Here is a 23027-nt window from a genome sequence, read left to right as displayed (position 1 = left end):
AAAGTGTATCTGAGAAAAACCTAACTAATGTGCTAATTGTGTCAGTATTAATCGCTGCATGCTTCACTGAACTGTGCATCTATGCTTATTCACACAATCAACATTTCAAGCTACTGAACTTGCACAAAACATTTGGTATAAATAAGTCATGTAATGCTAAAACCAGCAGATGTAAATGCTGTTATTGTACATATTATCATAGTTTAAATGGTTACTGGGATACCAATCAGCAATCACAACAGCATAACACACAGTGACGTCTGTTTATTTTGGACATCAAGTGAATTTTTCTGCAAAGACGAGATTGTTACTTGAGTCATAACTATCGTTCTGCATCTGCTGGATTCCTGTAGGGCAGTTATGACTGGGTCTGTAATGTGCAGAAAATCTCTCCATCTGTATGTCTCTGCAGGAGCCATGAGACTGTTCAGTTTCATTTTGTTTTTTGTGCTTGTTTGCTTTCATTTGCGTTTGGATCGCCGGAACACAAAAGCCGTGACAGCGCACACTGGCACAAATTCACAAAGCTTCCCAGATTAAGAATGATCATCTAGGACAGAATTTCTAAAAAACTATTGAATCGGGATGCTAAATGGGTCATGGGCTTGTTACTGCAGCAGCAACAAGAGTACGCTTGACACTATAGTTCTCTCAAGAGGAGGATTATCTTTATTCAATTTCTATGTCCAAGGCTGAAATCACTTAGAAAATCTTTATCTGGGGTCACTGACCTTCATCTTCAATATAACAGAACAGGGATCAGTACAGTGTCAGCATATATATAGGGACATACATTGAAAAGTAATGCACATAAACTCTCTTTGACACTATTTTTTTGCTGACATACTACAAAATGTTATGTAAATTCAGAGCATACTTCAGTAATTACCATATTTTCTAAAAGATTAGTGTCTTTCATTACATTATTTTACACATTATCAATACAGATCACAGTTTTAAATATCGATCCTGTTATAATGGTGTCGATTCATTATTTCCCTTACCCGTGGTGGGGGTCCAGAGCAATTGCCCGCGGTTCACTAAGGTCTGTGTTGATTAATACACGTCTCTTAGTGCCGTCCACCGAGGCCACGGAGATGGATTTGTCTCCAGAGTCGGTCCAGTACAGGTTGTGTTGGAGCCAGTCCAAAGCCAGGCCTACAGGGGTCTGCAGCGATGAATCCACCAGTGGCACCTGCTGGGAGGGGTCACCGGCCTCGTGGATGAAGGCACTGCAGCCATGGGAGATGAAGAAACAGGAGATGATGAGGCATTATGATACAAAGAGGGAATATTTTGAGGGAAGGGTAATGTGTAAGGCATCGTAGGGAACAGCTCGACCATTACTGCAAAATCAATGTGAGATGGAGGGATGTTGACTGCCTTGTGGGCCTTATTTTGTGATAATAAGTATTGTTATTACAGAGCAACCTATAATTTATCACGGTCAACAACTGACTTACAATGATTTCATTATGAGCTGAAACCAGATCGATAACCATAATTAATAACAGAGGACTAAATATCGCCCATGTTTCCAACGTCATTCAAGGGTTTGCCAGATGGAAAGTAAATGTAATGCACGTATATATAATCACTCTCCATAAATAAAATATATGTTCATATCCTCCTGAGACCCAGGAAAGTGAAAGTTTTTTTCCTTTTTTACATTAAACAATTGTCTTTATTGGAAACTGCATAATGCAACAGTTTTTTCAGCTACATTTTAAAAATTATCTTATTTTATTTATTTTTTTAGTTTTTTTTTTTTTTTTAATGCAATGTCCTTTGCAATAGACAGCATTTTTAAAAATAAAACTGTGAAACTTTTGTCCCCTACAGAGGACAAAAATGCATTGCTGCACTGTAAAAAAAAAAAAAAAAAAAAAAAATCTTGTTGTTTTTACGGAAAAAAACTGGCAGCTGTGGTTTCCAGAACAATACTGTAAAAAACACATCCAACTGTAAACATACTTGCGGAATAACATGTAGATTTAACATTTTAAACATGTAGATTTAACATTGGATTTAAATGGTAAATGGACTGCACTTATTTAGCACATTTTCTACACCTTCATGGTGTCCAAAGCACTTTCCAAAACCACCAGGTCCAACTGGGAACAATTCAGGGTTCAGTGTCTTCCATGGACACTTGGACATATGGACAGTCAGAGCCAGGATTCGAACCACCAACCCTTGGGTTATTGGACGAGCTGCTCAACCAACTCTACCAACCCATTCATTTACAAATTTAAAATGTTACATTGTTAAATGTTTACTTTTTTTTTTTTTATAACTTTTATTAAAAAAAAAAACAAAAAAACAAAAAGCAAATATGCTGTTATTTCAACATTATGGTCTTGCAATTTATTTATATATATATATATATATATATATATATACATATATACATATATACATATATATATATATATATATATATATATATATATATATATATATATATATATATATATATATATATATATATATATATATATATATACACATACATAGAAATACATAATTTCTACATACAAATCTGGTTTGGTTCACATGCTCTTCCTGTAAAAACTACAGCTATATTTGATTTAATCGTTAACACAAAAATCTTTTCAAATAAACAACTTTGCATTGCATTGTCACTTACAGGTTTTTTATGTTGCAGTTTTACAAGTTTTTGGTGTTAATTCCACAGTCATTGTTTACAGTGTGGGTCTCAGGAGGATATGAAGTTAAATAATACAGTCAGGTCCATAAGTACTTGGACAGGGATGCAAATTTTGTCATTTTGTCTCTATACATGACCACAGTGACAGACAGGTTTAGTAAAGACCCGGACAAGCATCTCCAGGGAGGAAACTCAATGTTTGGTGATGTCCATGGGTTTCAAGACTTGAGGCCGTAAGCAACTTCAAAGGATTTTCATCTAATTATTAAAAAAAAAACCTCCTAATTATCACAATTTTAGTTCATCTATTTACATCTGAGACAATGAAAATGGTGGAACTTTGTTTAACCTCCTGAGGCCCAGCTATGCATTTTTGTCCTCTGTAGGGGGACAAAAGTGTCACAGTTTTACTTTCAAAAATGCTGTCCATTGCAAAGGACATTGCATTAAAAAAATCTGAATAATTTTAAAAATGTAGCTGAAAAAACTGTTGCATTATGCAGTTTTCAATAAAGACAATTGTTTAATGTACTCACTTTCTTGGGTCTCAGGAGGTTAAAGAGGCTATAATTCCTAAACAGTTCATGTAGAATTTTTTTATTGAATAATCATTTCAGATCTGATGTGGTGGTGTGCAGATGCAAAAAAAAAAAAAAAAAAAAAAAAAGATGTTTCTGTCCAAATATTTATGAACCTGACTGTAGATGTAGACATGACACTCATCTTAAAGTGAAGCAATTTCAAATCGGCAAACGTTATTGGCACCCAGATGTCTGTTGTCACCTATGCTATTTATGTGAGATGCGGTGAATGGCAGAAATAATTTGCACCCTCTGTATCCAACCATGCTATTTACACCCAGGTGTTGCATAGGCTGTTGTATAATATGTGCAACCAAATGCAAAGCCTTTAGGCGGAACGGCTCTGACACATATTCAATGTTCAGTTTCCTTTAACCCATGAAGACTCAAACATCCTCCACTGACCAAAAGCATCCACTGATCTAAACTATTTAATACCTGCTGATCCACTAATCCTATAAATCCATGTAAATAATTGGTGTAAAATACAGTTATTCATCTTTTCATGGTCATCATTTGGACATTCAGAAGCTCCGTAGTCAACGTGGAAACACCGTCATCTTCTACAACATTAATTCACCAAAAACCCATGGAGTTGGATCAATGACAGTGCATGGAGACACTGGGTTTATGTTCAACTAATGACAGATTTCATTGAAAAAGTCATTTTTATTCTTCATTTTTTTCTGTTGTGATATAATAACCTTTGAATTTACTCTGAGTTTTTATGCACATCTACATGATCAATCAATTAAACATGGGAAAATAGATTATTTTCACTGGAAAAAATGCAAAATTCAGAGGATAATAGTACAATAAATGGTGATAAATCACTTAGGAAAGATAAATTGAGAGAAAAATTCATTTGCAAACACAAAAGCCACATTGGGTGCCTATTGGTTAATTCAAACCATTAACTTTTTCTAACCCAAACCAAGTTTTTTTTTTTTTTTTTACCTAAACAACTATAACTACTCTGAATAACCAACCGCTGCTGGCTTTTTATCACAAGAAAATTCTGTATTTGATACCTAAGTCAGTACGGTTTTGTGATCATTCCCATTTGTCTGTGCATCAGCAGGATTGTGCAAAAACCTACTGCAATTAATTTCATGATGATTGGTGCAAGGTTAAGGCATGGGCTGAACCCCTTAAATGTTGAGTCAATTTTAGATAATAGATCAATAACAAGGGGCAGAGTCTGGTATTATTTTTTTTTTTTACCTGGAAGAGAACCAAACTAATGTAGAGAAAAATACCAAACCGAAAAATTAATCACAACTTTGCTTTGTAACCAGTGGCAATAACTGATAAAAAAGAGGAAAATCCAGGTCATAGTTTTAATAGTTAACAGTTTTAATAATATTTTGAATGAGAAAATGAGCAGATTGTTGGCCTTTGTGCATACCTGAGTGCACTTCTAGTTCAAGAAGTGGACACAATGTCAGGTGGACATAATAGTAGATATTAGCAAATACGCAACAACCAAAGTGTGCACTGTCAGTGTAGAGTGAAGAGGGGCTAGTATGTGGAGTGTAGCCTTGGGTAAGACACTAAACAGGGTCATCCGGGGGCTAGTGTCCTTCTCAGATGGACCACTTATCAGAATAGACAAGGCCTCAGTCAGAGGTTGCCCCCACTCGCTAATGATTCGACTCTGGCAGAGGTGTGAGGTGAGGGCCAGGCAGCTGCGCTCCTGAATGGGAATTTCAATTTTAGTTTCCCTGGAGATCTTTTTTTCTTAACATCCATTTTATAGAGAACACAGTGCTCCAATTAGAATACACTCAAGGGAGAAATGGAGTTGAGATAACAATGGGGAGGGTGGAATTAATCTAAAGTAGTAACAGGCGTGAGCCATGGACTCAGCTGATTCCATCTCAGAAACATCAAAAAAGACTGAACATGGAGACACTTTGTACGTGCCACACTTCTTGAAAGCAGTGCAATCACATCACAGAGAACACCAAATGTGGGCAATATCACATTTAGGCTGTGTAATATCACAGACTGGAAATTCTCAGCAGGAGTGTTAGTGTGTGAGCTTGAAGTTTCATTCTAAATCAGTCTAATATTACAAATGTACATGCTATGTGACTCATTCATGCATTTTATGTAACCACCGAGTTCTCTGAACGGTCATGGGGTTTACTGGAGCTTATCCCAGCTGACATCCAGCGAAGGTGGGGTTCACCCTGGACACAATCAAGGTTATTATTGTTAATGAAAGCTAACGAAATGGCGAAAACTAGAATTGAAAAAACATTTTCGTTAACTGAAATAAATAAAAACTATAATTAAAGGTGCAGTATGTAGGAATTATGTTCTAAGTAATTATAAAATGGCCTTGACTGTCACCAGACATTAAGGAATCATAGTTGTTTTAAATACTGATATCACTGACAGTAGTAGTTCAGACAGAATATTTGCATTTGAAAAGCATCCACGTTGCCAGTTCCCACTGACACTGCAGCTGGAACATTTCTGATCATAAATGTCTGACATTAATGAACCTAAAAGGCCTCTTATTATTCCCAAATACGTCGTGACGAAGTGAGAAACAAAACAAGGATATGTACAGGGTGGGGAAGCAAAATTTACAATGAACATTTAGTTGTTTTTTCTCAGCAGGCACTACGTCAATTGTTTTGAAACCAAACATATATTGATGTCATAATCATACCTAACACTATTATCCATACCTTTTCAGAAACTTTTGCCCATATGAGTAATCAGGAAAGCAAACGTCAAAGAGTGTGTGATTTGCTGAATGCACTCGTCACACCAAAGGAGATTTCAAAAATAGTTGGAGTGTCCATAAAGACTGTTTATAATGTAAAGAAGAGAATGACTATGAGCAAAACTATTACGAGAAAGTCTGGAAGTGGAGGGAGCAACAAAAAACGTACCAAAGCTTTTATTAAAGCTCTCAAATCCAAAATCCTAAAGGATCCAACCAAATCCATGAGAAAAATGGCAATTGAACTTGAGGTAGACAACAAGAGCGTTAGAAATGCAGTAAAATATGATTTGAAGTTAAAATCTTACACATGAACACCAAAACACTTGTTGACAACAGCAACAAATCCAACTTTAGCAATTTTTGGGAATCATGTTTATGGCCGCCTTCTAGCCCAGATCTAAACCCTCTGGATTATGGTATTTGGGGCGTTTTAGAACATGCTACCAATAGAACATCACACAGCAATGTCGACTTTCTTAAAGATACTATTAAAGAAGAATGGGAGAAGTTGTCACCCGAATATTTGAGGAACACTTGCGCAAGTTTCAGGAAGCATGTGAAGGCAGTTATTGAGAAAGAAGGAGGACACATAGAATAAAAACATTTTCTATGATGTAAATTTTCTTGTGGCAAATAAATTCTCATGACTTTCAATAAACTAATTGGTCATACACTGTCTTTCAATCCCTGCCTCAAAATATTGTAAATTTTGCTTCCCCACCGTCTATAGGAGATGCTTTTGAAACATGGAGACAACTGAAAGTGGAGAAGAATTTGAAGACCAACACTGGCTCTGCCTTAGTCTGACTACCTGGTAAGAACCACTGAGAGCCGGGGCCGCGGTCTCTTCACCCGGTCTCAGACTAGCGGTCTCCTCTCCTGGGGCTGGGCTGCAGTCTCTTCTCCTGGCCCTGGTGAAGAGACTGCCAGTCCGGGACTGGTGAACAGACCGGGTACTGTAGGATGTATGTAGGACTTGTCTCTTGCCATGGTAGCTCCTTGTAGTACAGTGTTTTCTGTGGAAGTGAGCTCTTCATGGAGCAGTGTGGAATCCAAAGGCGGGGGGGGGGGGGGGGGGGGGGGGGTTTGGTAGTCCGGCATCCGTAGTTCAGTCAAGTGGGGGGTATGGTAGCAAGTAAAACTGAAACTTAAGGCTCATTTCCCTTTTCCCTATCTCCTGAATCTTTGCAAACTTTCATTTGAGAGGGCAGGACGTTTGTCCAGGCCTATTATATATATATATATTATGCTTATGTATAATTAGTCTGGTGATCATTTTTTTGTGTGAAATTTATGGTGTGGTGGCAAGGATTAGTGGAAACAGTAGTAGTAGACGTTCATGCTGGGTCTGGCAACCCCTAGTCTGGGTGGAGGCAGGGAGGATACCACGCTCTACAGTATTTGGAATGTAATTGCAGTATCAGTTTTGGCCACAATCCTACATACGGCACCTTTAAAAGAAAAAAACGACAACTGACTGAAACTGTATTGTGTGCTTACAAAACTAACTAAAATGTATAAAAAAAATTATGGATAAAATTCCCTTCATTTTTGTCAATGTCAGATTGATATGAAATGGATTTATTTCGCTAAAGCAATCTTAGCTGCTGGCACCATACGGCATTTCACGGTCCGTCACTTCACGTCACTTGTCGTTTAGAGTCGACTTCTCATCTTTACGCTACCTGGCAAAATCGAGACTAACGTTGGGAGAAAGCAGCAGAGTCCTATATCGGATTTATTTGAATATGATGGCGAAGAAGATAAAATACATGAAAAAACTGAAAACTAATACTAAAACAAAAGTAAAACTAAGCATTTAGAAAAAACAAAAACTAATAAAAACTAGCAAACCTGGACTAAAAACTAACTGAAACTAACTGAATTAGAGAAAAACAAGTCGAAACTAAACAAAACTAAACTATGATGAAAAATCCAAAACTATTGTAACCTTGGACACAATGGCATTTCATTGGAGAGCTGACAACTTTTCACTCTCACAATCACACACACTAATGACCAACCAGCCTATTGAGGTAAATGTCGTTGGACAGTGGGAGTCACTATGCAGACAACATGCATATTCCCTATAGAAAAGATCCAGACAGTTGGTGCTGGGTCAGAAACCAGGACCTCTGTGCTGTGAGGTGAGAACAACTTATCACGAACCACTAATCATCATACCACACCATGCTTAAGCATACAGGATGCATATACTGTGATTAAACAAAGCTACCTATGTATACAATTAAAAAAAAAGCACTACAAACTTAAAGGATCGATATTTTGCTTTTTTTAAAAATGGAATTATGCATTTTAAAACATTTCCCTGTGGTCTATATAAACTGTAAATGCTATGTTTGAGTCTGAATTCTTCATTAATTCAACTCCACAGGTCCATTTTCAATCCTATTTCTGAATAACGACACCAGAAAGGTCATTTTGAGCGCTGGCCCTTTAAATGCAAATGAGCCACTTCAAGCCCCACCCCCTCCAGGTTGTTGGCTGTGCTGCTCTGTCCCGTTCAACCAACAACTGAACATTTTAGGTAATCGGCTTGAAGTTTGGACATATTTTCAGTATGGACTATAACCGCTGCTGCTGACAAACAATTACAGGGGTTGGACAAAATAATGGAAACACCTTAAAAAAATCAACAAAATATAATTTAATATGGTGTAGGTCCGCCTTTTGCCGCAATTACAGCCTCAATTCTCCGAGGTATTGATTCATACAACTTGTGAATTGTTTCCAAAGGAATTTTAAGCCATTCTTCAGTTAGAATACCCTGCAACTCTTTTAGAGACGATGGCGGTGGAAATCGATGTCTTACTTGAATCTCTAAAACTGACCATAAATGCTCAATAATGTTGAGGTCTGGGGACTGTGCCAGCCATACGAGATGCTCAACTTCATTAGAATGTTCCTCATGCCATTCTTTAACAATTCTAGCTGTATGGATTGGGGCATTATCATCTTGAGGTGAAGGTGTTTCCATTATTTTGTCCAATCCCTGTATGTCATACTCAGAGAAATGTTGGTCGGAAGTCTTGACCTTACATGTGCAAATGTCGTGATGTAACTAGTTATAGACGTAACAAATTAAGCAGGAATTGAAACAGGTTATGGAAATCCACTCGATTTTTGTCAAAATGAATATAAAAATAGCTTTGCAGCACCTGGAGGGTTCAATTTCAAACTTTAGGAACAATTAGGCTCCAAATACTCAAATAAATGAACCAAAGACTAATAAAAGTGGGTTTAGCAAAATATGGTACAGAACACTTGAACAAAGAGGCCAGGTTATCCAGCGTTCATGCTTCGTGCTGCAATGTACTGCATCAAATCATTGCATCTGAGGAACTTGAACGGAAAAAAAAAAAAAAAAGTAATTTGAATAACCATAATAGCCCAAAGCATCCTCCAAAGTCCTTTTTTGCATTACAAAGCTTAAGACTGCAGCCAAATTCAGGCAAAAGATGATTCATAGAAAGATTTTTTGATGTAAAATACCGAGAGGTGTAATTTCAGGCTTTCTTTCTTGTTTAAAACAGTACTTCAGATCTCAAACCTAGGGTCATACAACAAAGTTCAATCATGTTTGTGTTAAAAAAAAAAAAACAACAACAACAAAATTGTTAATGAAAAAATGTCACATCAAATGGATCAAACTTGGATAATGAAAGCGCTCCTCAAGCATGTTAAAGTGATAACACCAGATGAGAATGATAAACATAACCTCTGTTTGACCCTACTTTATGCTGATGTACTACAAAGCGTTATGTAAGTTCAAGGCACACACTATTAGCATATTTTGTAAAATATGAACAGTGGGAGAGTGGTCTCTTATTATATCCTTTTACCAGAGGTGTCAACAGTATTTGGAAATAACATATACATATATTTTTAATAGACTGGATCCCTGTACACATGTATAAAAACTCCAATTTGCACTCTGTACATATTACAATAATAATAATGATAATAATAATAATAACAATAATAATAATAATAATAATAATAATAATAATAATAATAATAATAATAATAATAATAATGGATTAGATTTATATGGCACTTTTCTATGAAAGCATTAGGTCCATTATTCATTCAGTCACACATTCACACTCTGGTGGGGGCTAACGCCGACCACCACCGAACATTCATATGCATTCATACACCAGTGTGAGTAGCCGCACTGGATGCAATGAGGGTGAAGTGTCTTGCCCAAGGACACAACAGGACATGACTAGGACAGAGCGGGATTCGAACCACCAACCCTTCAGTTATTGGACGACCCGCTCTACCTCCTGAGCACAATATAAATCCACTGTCAATCTCAACCCATTGTTGTCCTCGTCTCTAGTCGAATGTTTGTCTATATTAAGTCTACGTTCGGGTGTAATTGGGTTCATGTTGAAATTGCACGTCATGAGCAAAGAAAAACCAAAGCCAAATTCTTTTTTTGCGTTCATATACTTGGCCAATAAAGCTGATTCTGATTCTGATTCACATTCATTCCTCAGGTAGAAGTATAGATACTAGGGTTTAAAAAAACTTCTATAAAAGTTTAAGTATCAACTCAAGGTTTTTACTCAAGTGAAAGTGTAAAAGCACTGGTTTCAAAACTACTTAAAATAGAAATGTAAGGGGGAAAAAATGCCATTAGGATAAAAGCTTAGGCCACAGGTGTCAAACATGCGGCCCAGGGGGCCAAATGCAGCCCGCCAAAGGGTCCAGTTCGGCCCCTGGGATGTTTTTGCGAAGTGCAAAAATTCCACAGTCTTGAATTAAATTAAGAAAAAAAAAATTAGTTTGAATTAAGGAAAAAATCTTGAATTAAGACAAAAAAAATCTTCAATTAAGTAAAAAAAAAAAAAATCAACTGAGCCAAAAAAAAAGTCTTCATTTAAGTAAAAAAAAACTTCAATTAAGCCAAAAAAAATTCTCAAATTTAGCAAACAATCTTGAATTAAGCCAAAAAAAAAAAAATCTTCAATTAAGTTAAAAAAAATCTTCAATTAAGCCAAAAAAAAATAAAAAATCTTCAATTAAGCCAAAAAAAGGTAGAATTAACAACTTAATTTTTTTTTCTTTGTTTTAGTGCAAAAAATAACATTAAATTACAAACTATCCTGTAACAATAAAATGTGATTAACCTGAACAAATATGAATAACCTGAAATGTCAAAAGAAAATTCAGCACAATTTGAACTATTTTTCTGCCTGTTCCTCAGTGTTTAGTGTCTTTGTAGATCTGATCCATAATGCACATGGACAAATGATAAGTTGAGGAATAATATTGTTAAAATTGCACTAAATTTTCTTATGTTTTTTTTTATTTAAATTTCAGTTTTTTCAGTTTTTTGTTTTTTGTTTTTTTTGATAGTTTATAAAAGCAAGTATTTTCATAGTTTAATGGGGTTTTTTTTTACACTGAAACAAAGACAAAAATTTGGAGTTGTCATTATTTGTAGGTTATTATGTTATTATTTTTCTGGTCCGGCCCACTTCAGATCAAATTTAGCTGAATCTGGCCCCTGAACTAAAAGGAGTTTGACACCCCTGGCTTAGGCGGGACCACAGGGGCCTATAGTGCACTAGCCCACCTCCACAAAAAACATGTTTCTAAAGGTGATAATGACCATAATGTTATATTAACCCTTTCATGCATAGGTCACTCCAGTGGACAGTTCTTCTCCAGCTGTTCTTTTGTATATTAATGGGTTTTGATATTGTAGTTCCATATCAGCCAACACTGTGAACACTTACGCACCATCTCATACACTGACATTCAGGCCATTACTGTAACTTTGCTGTTCTTGATAAACCTGATCTGCACTAACATGTTTAAGTGTAAATCAATTGTTATTTGTTAGACAAGACGGGGTTTTTTTTGCATATTATCTCCATGCAGGGCTCAAAATTAACTTTTTGACCTAGGAGCACTGTGCTCCTAACCCTAAAAAGTTAGGAGCACAGGCTAAAATCTAGGCGCACCACTATTATATAAAAAATTTGGAGAACAAGCAAAACTCTTGGCCATACCAAGTAATATTCCTATATGTATTTAAGCAATGTTAACAACCTAGAATAAAGTATTTGAATAGAGTATGAAAGAAAAAGCTTACATTGACACAGGTGCAAAACAATTGTCAATGTGTGGTATATACTTTAGTTGGTTCTTGGAGAAAAAAGACGAATCACACCATTATTTGCAACAACAAACTTTTTTATTTCATGGCCTAAAGGCCCTAAGGGGCCGTTTACACGGCGTCGGCTTCAGTCGACTCCGGGAAGATTTTATCGCGGATTAGCCTTCTGTTAACATGGAAACGGTGCCTAGAGTGCCTGAATTCGGAAACTTTTGATACCAGGGTCCAGGGTGGAACGTTATCGATACGCTCCGCATTCCAGCTCCGTGTTAACGCGAGTTGGAGCGTTCCGGGGTAAAATATGACGTCACCGCATGCGCGCGCAGCCAAGAACCACCAGTTAACCCACTCCGGGCCAGGGGGTGGCGGTAATGCGCCTCCAAGCTGGTTTGCCAGCCTCTATGACACAATAAAGCTGCAGAAAAAGAAGGAACAACCACAACAACAATGGCCGGTTTCAGAACAACATACGTGCTGCTAACTGTGCTCAGCTCGTCTGTCCAGACAAAGAAGTCCTGCGTCTTTGTACGACCACTCGCCATTGTTGTTTGTAAATAGTGTTGTCCGCCTCCTCCTCTTCTTCTTCTTCTTCTCCTCATTTAAAGGCTGTCTAAACCGGAAATTGTTTGTGCGCAGGCGCCTGTTTTACCACCACTGTTTCACTACAGCTCTACATCGCCAGCTACTGGTCTGGCATGGCCACTACAGCGTATTCAGCCGTCCTCGCGGACTCATGTTAACGCAGATCGTTATCATAGCGGCATCGTCTTAACGCGGAATGATTTTATAACGCAAAGGAGAAATCTTTGCGGAGTGTTGCCGTGTAAACGTATCCTAGTCACTGTGGTCTACACCACGCCTGAAGTCAGGAGATTGTTTCAAACATCGGTGGAGTTATTTGATCCCTTTGTTTATGCCGCCTGCGCACGCGAGGGGCGGGGACTAGATTTTCCGCTTCAGTCAGCGGGGCGTGGAGCTTGTTTATTTTCAGCTGACGAGTTACTTCTGCAGCCATTATTCTAGGTGCATGTATTAATTTTCGCTCATTTTTTTATTGGCGCACCGTGCGATCGTAATCTCAAAAACAGTCGCACTACCGAAATTCTCAGGCGCATGCGACCGTAATTCAGTCGCAGTCACGAGCCCTGCCATGAAGTAAGTAATAACTAGCATTAGAATATGTTAAAATGTGAGAAAACATCAGATTAGCAGCATTAAAAATGTTTTTATTTCATTGTTTTCATATCACTTTCTAATATTGGGTTTTAAACACATGTTTCTTCACTTCAAAAATTAAATGCTTGGATATTTTTGAAACTCCATAGAAAAAAAAAAAACTCAACCGTATTGTTTTTTTCATGCCTAAGGAGGAATAAAAACACTGAAGAAAAAAATCTTGACTAAGGTTCTCACAATTCATGCATGAAAGGGTTAAAATGTTAATGTTGAAAAATGTGGGATGCACTAGTCTACCTGTTTCAGCCGCATATATGCCCATTGAAAATTAACGTATTTGAGTCCAATGCAAAAATATTAAAGAATCATATATGTGCACAACTGAGCATTAACATGAGTTTCATGGAGTGGAAGATCTGAGGACCAGTTGAATATAAGTATTGGAATGGTGCAAAAAGTCTGGTGTGATGGATCACACACAAATCAATAGGGTGTTGCTGGGGCGTCAATAAGGGGGGGGGGGGGTAAACATGACAAATTCATGGGGCCCAATGTTTGTGGGGGAGGCATAGAGCAGTGGAGGGGGTCCAGTGGATACAGGGTAGAAGTTGTGAAAATTTTGTATAAGATCTGCTCCATAATAGAAGCCAGGAATCGGACGTTGAAATAATGTTAATACAACCCCCCCCCCCGACAGATTGACAAGAGACAGAATTTTATGGAAGGGTCCACAACGTTTTACCTTTCGTGGGGTCCACAATTGGTGGCGGCGCCCCTGGGGTTTCGGAATGGTATATGTTTATACTTCTCATCCAACCACAATCAAATTCACTCTATCTGGATGGTGCAATTTATCTGGATAGTTTTTTTTATTTGAACAATGACAAGCAAAAATGAAACAGGAGTAACGCGGCATTTTTTTAACATAAGAGGTGGAAAGCACAGAGAATTCCGTGAAAATGTAAGGAGTAGAAGTAAAAAGTCAGCTGAAAAATAATTACACCAGTAGAGTATAGATAACCAAAATTTCTACTTAAGTAAGAGATAACAAAGTATTTGTACTTTGTTACTTGACACCTCTGCCCTTTACATTATATTGACATGATTAATACAGATCACAGTTGTTTCAGATGTGTTTGTAGGTCTGACAGTGAGGGTGTGTTATTGATTTACCTGTAGATTTTCCTGTGAAAGCGATCACACCAGAAGACCCGGTTATTGGCCACATCCAGATCCAGAGCTACAGCATTCTTCTGAGTGGAAACCACCTGACTGTAGTCCCTTTTCACCAGGTCGATGCGTCTGATCTCATGACGGTTGGTAAACAGTAGGTAAGGACTTTTCCCTGTAGACAAACACAGAGAGAGAGATGATGATGGATTTGGGTTCAAATCCTCCACTCCTGTTGCCTCCTGTGGCCGCTGTGGTTGATAACAATCTACGTTCTGATCCTCACGTTGACGTCTGCAAAAAATCCCACCGGCTTATGTGTTTTTATCCTGAGCTTCATGGTTTTACTGTCTTTATATGAATGTTTTATTCCTGTTTCACTGAATCACCTTTTCCTTTACTTACTGGTTCATATCGCTATCTCTTACCAGTAAAATCTAACTGCAAACATTGTAAAGATGTGCAGTGAAATTGTTGTTTCACTTTACATGGTGATGTCTTTAACCCTTTAATGATGTAGAAATATTTTTGTGACAACATCCAAATGTATTTTTCTAAAAATATTATCATTTCGGTAACAGTTTATAGTAAGTACACACTATGAAGCATTAGTTAAGCATTAACAAATACGAAATTCATCATTTATAAAGCATACTTCTGACATGAATACTCATTAATATGTGGTTTATAAGCACAGTTATAAATGTTTTACTCATCATTAATAAGCACATTAGTTAAGCATTAATAAATACTGAATTCACTATTTATAAAGCATATTTCTGAAATGAAAACTCATTAATATATGGTTTATAAGCAAAATTATAGAGGTTTTACTGATCATTAATAAGCACATTAGTAAAGCATTAACAAATACTGAATTCATCATTTATGAAGCATATTTCTGACATGAATATTCACTAATATATGGTTTATAAGCACAGTTATAAACGTTTTACTCATCATTAATGAGCACATTAGTTAAGTATTAACAAATACTGAATTCATCATTTATGAAGCATATTTCTGACATGAATACTCATTAATATATGGTTTATAAGCACAGTTATAAATGTTTTACTCATCATTAATAAGAACATTAGTAATGGATTAACAAATACTGAATTTACCATTTATGAAGGATATTTCTGACATGAATATTCACTAATATATGGTTTATGAGCACAGCTATAAAGGTTTTATTCATCATTAATAAGCTCATCTACAATGTGCTTAATGACTGTATTTTCATTTTCATTGTATTTTATAAATTATGGATTCAGCGTTTAAAAACTGAGTAATGCATCACTTACAAACCAGCTGTGATGTGCATTTATGCTCGGACATACGCTATTCAGACATGTACTAATGGTTAGTGAATATTTTGGTGGGTATTTTATGTTAACTCACACATTTATTTTCCAATAGATGTCCTATAAACAGTTATTAATACAGGAATTCATTATTTCAGGTAGTTATAAAGCACTTACTACTCATTAATTAAGTATATGGTGTGAGCTCATTTAAAGTGTGGACTATCTATGCCATATAAAGCATTTACAAATGAGATTTTCTGAATCTGATTCTCAATACATAATTTATAAAGTATGAAAATACAATCATTAAGCACATTATAGGTGAGCTTATTAATGATGAGTAAAACCTTTATAACTGTGCTTATAAACCGTATACTAATGAGCATTCATGTCAGAAATATGCTTTATAAATGATGAATTCAGTATTTGTTGATGCTTAACTAATGCTTTGTGTGTACTTATTATAAAGTGTTACCAACTTTTCCTAAGTGATTCATCACCATTCATTATAATATTGTCCATTGAATTTTACATTTTTCAGTAAATACAGTATTTTCAATACTTCATTACACCATGTCAGTGTTCATAAAAGCTCAGAGGAAAATCAGAGCTTACTATACCAGAACAGAGACAACTAGAGTGACCTTTTCAACAAAATATATCATGAACTGAATGCATTATCTTCTACCGCTACATGGGTTTTATCAGTGAATCAGTGTTGCAGAAGATGAAGAGTCCCTGAACGTCCAAATGAGTTGTATCTGATGAAAAGCTGAGAAACTACATGTACTGATAGTTATTTTAGATCAGTAGATGCGTTTGGTTGCTGGCATGTGTTAAGGTCTTTAAGAGTCAAAGAATACTATGGTTTTCTTGCTTCTACCAGATTTTTAAAGCCAAAATGCAGAATAAAAACAGCAACGCATTCCTTTGTCCCTGTTGCTATCTGGTTATTAGATGACTCAATGTGATACTATGTCATTCATTTCCTGTTTTTACCACCGTTAGTTCTGAGTATTGGCTGCACTAAATGCAATTCTGTTGGGTATAATGAAATATTCAAGCCCTCATAGTATGCTGTAAGATGAGAAGATGATTTCTACTTGTATAATATTCTTATATCTGAATAGGATGCTAGGTGTGCATTATAATAAACTATCAAATCAGTTCTGATATGTCAATAATAGCACAGAATAAGAAGGACCTCTTATTAGAAAATGTCTCTCATTAAATTCCCTGCAGTGCACCTAAATGTACAAATAACAAGTGGTGCTAGGCAAAACAAACCCCGCCTGCACGTATTGTAGCTTATTTTGGCATCGATCCAGCTGATGTCATCATGTCAAGAATTTAAAAGGAGGTACAAAGACACAATTTTTAAGAGGTACAGGGATGAGGGAGGTGTTGGGTATCACTGGGGGTTATAAGGATGGACAAGTATGTGTTTGTGTATGTATATGTATATGTATATGTAAGTACAGGTGTGTGTGTGTGTGTATATATATATACACACACACACACACACATATATATATGTATATATATATATATATATATATATATATATATATGTGTGTGTGTGTGTGTGTGTGTGTGTGTATGTATATGTGTATGTATATGTATGTCCAGGTGTGTATGTGTATATGTATGTATGCATGTATGTATGTATGTGTGTGTCTGTGTGTGTGTGTGTGTGTGTGTGTGTGTATGTATGTATGTATGTATGCATGTATGTATGCATGTATGTGTGTGTGTGTGTGTGTGTGTGTGTGTATACAGGGCTCGTGACTGCGACTGAATTACGGTCGCATGCGCCTGAGAATTTCGGTAGTGCGACTGTTTTTGAGATTACGATCGCACGGTGCGCCAATAAAAAAATGAGCGAAAATTAATACGTGCGCCTAGAATAATGGCTGCAGAAGTAACTCGTCAGCTGAAAATAAACAAGCTCCACGCCCCGCTGACTGAAGTGGAAAATCTAGTCCCCGCCCCTCGCGTGCGCAGGCGGCATAAACAAAGGGATCAAATAACTCCACCGATGTTTGAAACAATCTCCTGACTTCAGGCGTGGTGTAGACCACAGTGACTAGGGTACGTTTACACGGCAACACTCCGCAAAGATTTCTCCTTTGTGTTATAAAATCATTCCGCGTTAAGACGACGCCGCTATGATAATGATCTGCGTTAACATGAGTCCGCGAGGACGGCTGAATACGCTGTAGTGGCCATGCCAGACCAGTAGCTGGCGATGTAGAGCTGTAGTGAAACAGTGGTGGTAAAACAGGCGCCTGCGCACAAACAATTTCCGGTTTAGACAGCCTTTAAATGAGGAGAAGAAGAAGAAGAAGAGGAGGAGGCGGACAACACTATTTACAAACAACAATGGCGAGTGGTCGTACAAAGACGCAGGACTTCTTTGTCTGGACAGACGAGCTGAGCACAGTTAGCAGCACGTATGTTGTTCTGAAACCGGCCATTGTTGTTGTGGTTGTTCCTTCTTTTTCTGCAGCTTTATTGTGTCATAGAGGCTGGCAAACCAGCTTGGAGGCGCATTACCGCCACCAACTGGCCCGGAGTGGGTTAACTGGTGGTTCTTGGCTGCGCGCGCATGCGGTGACGTCATATTTTACCCCGGAACGCTCCAACTCGCGTTAACACGGAGCTGGAATGCGGAGCGTATCGATAACGTTCCACCCTGGACCCTGGTATCAAAAGTTTCCGAATTCAGGCACTCTAGGCACCGTTTCCATGTTAACAGAAGGCTAATCCGCGATAAAATCTTCCCGGAGTCGACTGAAGCCGACGCCGTGTAAACGGCCCCTTAGGGCCTTTAGGCAATGAAATAAAAAAGTTTGTTGTTGCAAATAATGGTGTGATTCGTCTTTTTTCTCCAAGAACCAACTAAAGTATATACCACACATTGACAATTGTTTTGCACCTGTGTCAATGTAAGCTTTTTCTTTCATACTCTATTCAAATACTTTATTCTAGGTTGTTAACATTGCTTAAATACATATAGGAATATTACTTGGTATGGCCAAGAGTTTTGCTTGTTCTCCAAATTTTTTATATAATAGTGGTGCGCCTGGATTTTAGCCTGTGCTCCTAACTTTTTAGGGTTAGGAGCACAGTGCTCCTAGGTCAAAAAGTTAATTTTGAGCCCTGGTGTATGTATGTATGTATGTGTATATGTGTGTATGTATATGTAAGTACAGGTGTGTATGTGTGTATATATGTATGTGTATGTGTATGTATATGTAAGTACAGGTGTGTATGTGTATATATATGTGTGTGTATGTATGTATGTATGTATGTATGTATGTATGTATGTATGTATATGTGTATGTATGTGTATATGTGTGTATGTATAGATCTGTGTATAAATATGTATTTACATATATGTGTTATTGTATTATGTGTTTATGTAAATGATATTATATTTGTTCATAATAATATAAAGCCAGAAACCTAATTATTTAATATAAGTATCAGTCATATTATAGTATATAGTATAGATCTGCTTAGACTAGGAAGGTAATTATTGTTATTAACTATATAAGGAGAAGGGGCGGGAGTTTATAAGTTATACTTCTTCTCAAATCCTTTTCAAATATGCATTATATGTCTTATGTCTTATGCTTAAGTGTTTTGTTTATTTATTTTCTTCTGTTTTGACATTCATATTTGAAATAAATACATCAATCAATCGATCAGTGTCTATGCATGTGCTGACATCAGCATATCAATTGCCTCTATATATGTGCCAAGTTTGAAGTAAACTGAAACAAAATTTATGTTTTTATAGACGTGAAATTTCACCCATTAGTAAAGAGAAGAAAGATTTTAAAAATGTACAAAAAAATTTACTTTGACCTACTTTTCCCAAAATGTTATCACATCCATTCTGGGTCACTGGCAATATATAACCTTAATTTGGTTTGAATTCATCCAATAGTTTTGCTACTACAGAGATGTGAAATTTCGCCCATTATAAGTAAATTGTGGGGGTGGGTGGGGGATTCATAAAAAAAATTGAACTTGACCTACTGTTCCCAAAATGTAATGACATTTATTCTGGGCCACTGACAATCTATAAACCCAATTTGGTAAGAATTCAACCAATAGTTTTGCTGCTACAGACATTTGAAATTTCACCCATTATAAGTAAATGGGGGAAAAAAAAAAGAATTGAAAAATTCATAAAAAAATTTGAACTTTGCTCTACTGTTCCCAAAATGTAATGACATTTATTCTGGGCCACTGGCAATCTATAAACCCAATTTGGTATGAATTCAACCAATAGTTTTGCTGCTAGATTGTTAAAGACAAACAAACAAACTGAACCAAAAACAATACCCCTTGCCTCCCCTTTGGGTGGCGGTGTATTCATTCATTCATTCATTCATTCATTATCTGAACCCGCTTTATCCTCACTAGGGTCACAGGGGTTGCTTGGAGCCTATCCCAGCTACATAGGGGCAAAGGCGGGGTACACCCTGGACAAGTCACCAGTTCATCGCAGGGCTGAACATATAGAGACAAACAATCACTGTCACATTCACACCTATGGGCAATTTAGATTAACCAATTAACCTATTAGTGCATGTCTTTGGATGGTGGGAGGAAGTCGGAGTACCCGGAGAGAACCCACGCAGACACGGGGAGAACATGCAAACTCCACACAGAAAGGTCCCACCCCCTGTCGACTGGTGTTGGAATCGAACCCAGGACCGTCTTGCTGTGAGGCACGAGTGCTAACCACTGCACCACCGTGTCGCCCTATGGGGGCGGGGTAATAAAGTAATAATAAAAGTCTAGTCATTGGATCAAAGCACATTTGAAACAAACCTGATTTGACTTCAAGGCTAAGAAAAAAAACAAAATAAAAAAAAAAAACGGTCTATTTCTGTCACAGCATTGCTAATAAAACCCAAGCATATAGCACCGTTTCTACCAAAAGGAAATACAGAAAAACATCAGATGCTGATAAGCCTACAGATTTATTACTTTAGCTCTGTATCAAAATGTGTGTGTGCTCTCAATGCAGTCAATCCCAACGCTGCATGTTACAGAATAATCTAGACATTCCTCTACATTAAAACCCTGAGGTTTCAACATAGTGTCAAAATGCATCGCAGCTTAATACGACGCCGTACATTTGTAGCACTGAAGTCGATACTCAGTATGTCATCTTTTAACGCAGATGAATAACACAGCGAAGCCTGTGTGATACAGCTCAATATTCTCCTCTAACAAGAGTACGAGGACAATAATCCTTCATTAAAACTGCTGAATAGTTGGTGTATTGATCAGCGTGTCTGCATGCATCATTAAGTTGTACGCTACTTATTATCTTCTCCTTGCAAATATAGATCAGAAGCACCTTAGTGTTCAGCTGTGCCTTTTAAAAAAAAAAAAAAACAGCTGTCAGACTAAAAAGAAGTGCGTGACACCCACCTCGTCTCTTAAACAAAGATAAATCAGTCAGAAATCTCAGTCTTAAATAAATAAATAAATAAACCTAATCACTTGATTCCCCTCAGTACACGTCTCTGCAACTGCAAACTTTAACACACAGACTGAGTCATACTTTTATCTTCTATACCCAGAACAAATATTCTGATTTGCATATTAAACATGGATGATAAAAAAGCTGAAGATGCCGTCCACTTGTGAGTCACACAGGAGCTAAAGATAAATTCATATGTTAAGGAGGTTCATTGATCCCTTGTGTCTTTTCATTATTATTATTTATGTATCATGCATTTATTTATTATTATTTATCCCTATTTATTATTTTATCCTCAGCATATGTCTGTGGGTCTGTGCCAAGGTTATAATAGTTTTGGATTTTTTACTTCCACAAAGGAGGTTATGTTTTTGCCGGTGTTGGTTTGTCTGTCTGTCTGTCTTTCTGTGTGCAAGATAACTCAAAAAGTTATGGATGGATTTGGATGAAAATTTCAGGAAATGTTGATACCGGCACAAGGAACAAATGATTAAATTTTGGTGGTGATCGGGGGTGGGGTGGGGGGGCACTGATCTGCCTTGGTGGAGGTTTGCGCTCTCTGAGTGCTTTTCTAGTTCATTATAGTTTAGTTTTATTTAGTTTTGACTTTTTTTTTCTCTAATTCAGTTAGTTTGAATTTGTTTTTACAGCAGGCTTGCTAGTTTTTATTAGTTTTCATTTTTTTTGTAAATGCTTAGTTTTAGTTTAGTTTTAGTATTAATTTTAGTTTTGTCGTATCCTTTATCTTCTTCTCCATCATCGTATTCAAATAAATCTCATACAGGACTCTGCTGCTTTCTCCCAACTTTAGTCTCCATGTTTCCAGGTAGAGTGGGGACCAGAAGACGACTCTAAACCACGTGACGACAAGTGACGGACCGTGAAGTTCTGTATGGTGTCGCCAGCTAAAATTGCTAGAGTGAAATAAATTGCTTTCGTATCAATCCAATGTTGACAGAAAAAAAAAAACGAAGGGAATTTTATCCATCATTTTTATCCGTTTTAGTTAGTTTTGTAAACACACAATACAGTTTCAGTTAGTTATCTTTTTTTTTTTTTTTTTTTTTAATTTTATAGTTTTTATTTATTTCAGTTAACGAAAATGTTTTTTCAGTTCTAGTTTTTGTCATTTTGTTAGTTTTCGTTAACGATAATAACCTTGGTCTGCGCCCCAGAAAATACCTGTTTTATGTCCTCCAATAACACACTCAGGTTGTGTGACAGGTTAAAATGCCTTATTTTTTTTGGAACTTAAAAATCACATTGTTTCTTTGAGATGTTCTTAATGGGTTATTAAGACATCTGGTTGTTCCCAGGTATTATTATAGCTTTATAGAAACTGGTACAGGTATAATTACATTTATATTTAATTAATGAGGGAAAAATACAAGTTTAAATAAATTTAATATTACGTTTAAAATTTTTATTAAAATCATTACATATTTTGTACAAAAGTCAATGCATTTACAAAAGGGTTTTATTTTGATATATAGTTTTGTTCGATGTTTCATGCCTGATCAATTCATGCCATCTAGAAGGAAGAAGTTGTACGCATGTGTGTCGTTGAGTTGACTGGTGTAATGGCGGCTATTGAATAAATCACAGACGAGTGAGGACACGTAGCATGTTTGTGGTTATTTCAGTAACATACAATGCAGCCGTCTCCCTCGAACGTCCAGGTGGAGAGTGCAACAGTTGCAATTTTGAATT

At 36.8% G+C, this 23027-nt stretch overlaps 1 protein-coding gene across 2 annotated transcripts in view; it reads right to left on the bottom strand.

The window, feature by feature from the left end:
* The window catches only part of LOC115436528 (low-density lipoprotein receptor-related protein 8-like), a 262795-nt gene that overhangs the window by 35971 nt on the left and 203797 nt on the right, over nt 1-23027 (bottom strand). For both annotated transcript variants that reach the window (XM_030159392.1, XM_030159393.1), the window contains exons 10-11: nt 14499-14670; nt 1005-1232 (exon numbers count right to left, since the gene is read on the bottom strand). In XM_030159392.1, the coding sequence (XP_030015252.1) occupies nt 1005-1232; nt 14499-14670 (400 nt within the window). The remainder of the gene's footprint in view (nt 1-1004; nt 1233-14498; nt 14671-23027) is intronic.

Source organism: Sphaeramia orbicularis, chromosome 17, assembly GCF_902148855.1.
Source record: "Sphaeramia orbicularis chromosome 17, fSphaOr1.1, whole genome shotgun sequence".
Taxonomy (NCBI): Eukaryota; Metazoa; Chordata; class Actinopteri; order Kurtiformes; family Apogonidae; genus Sphaeramia; species Sphaeramia orbicularis.
Note: the sequence above shows the minus strand (reverse complement) of the source record. Positions and strands in the feature narration are given on the sequence as shown.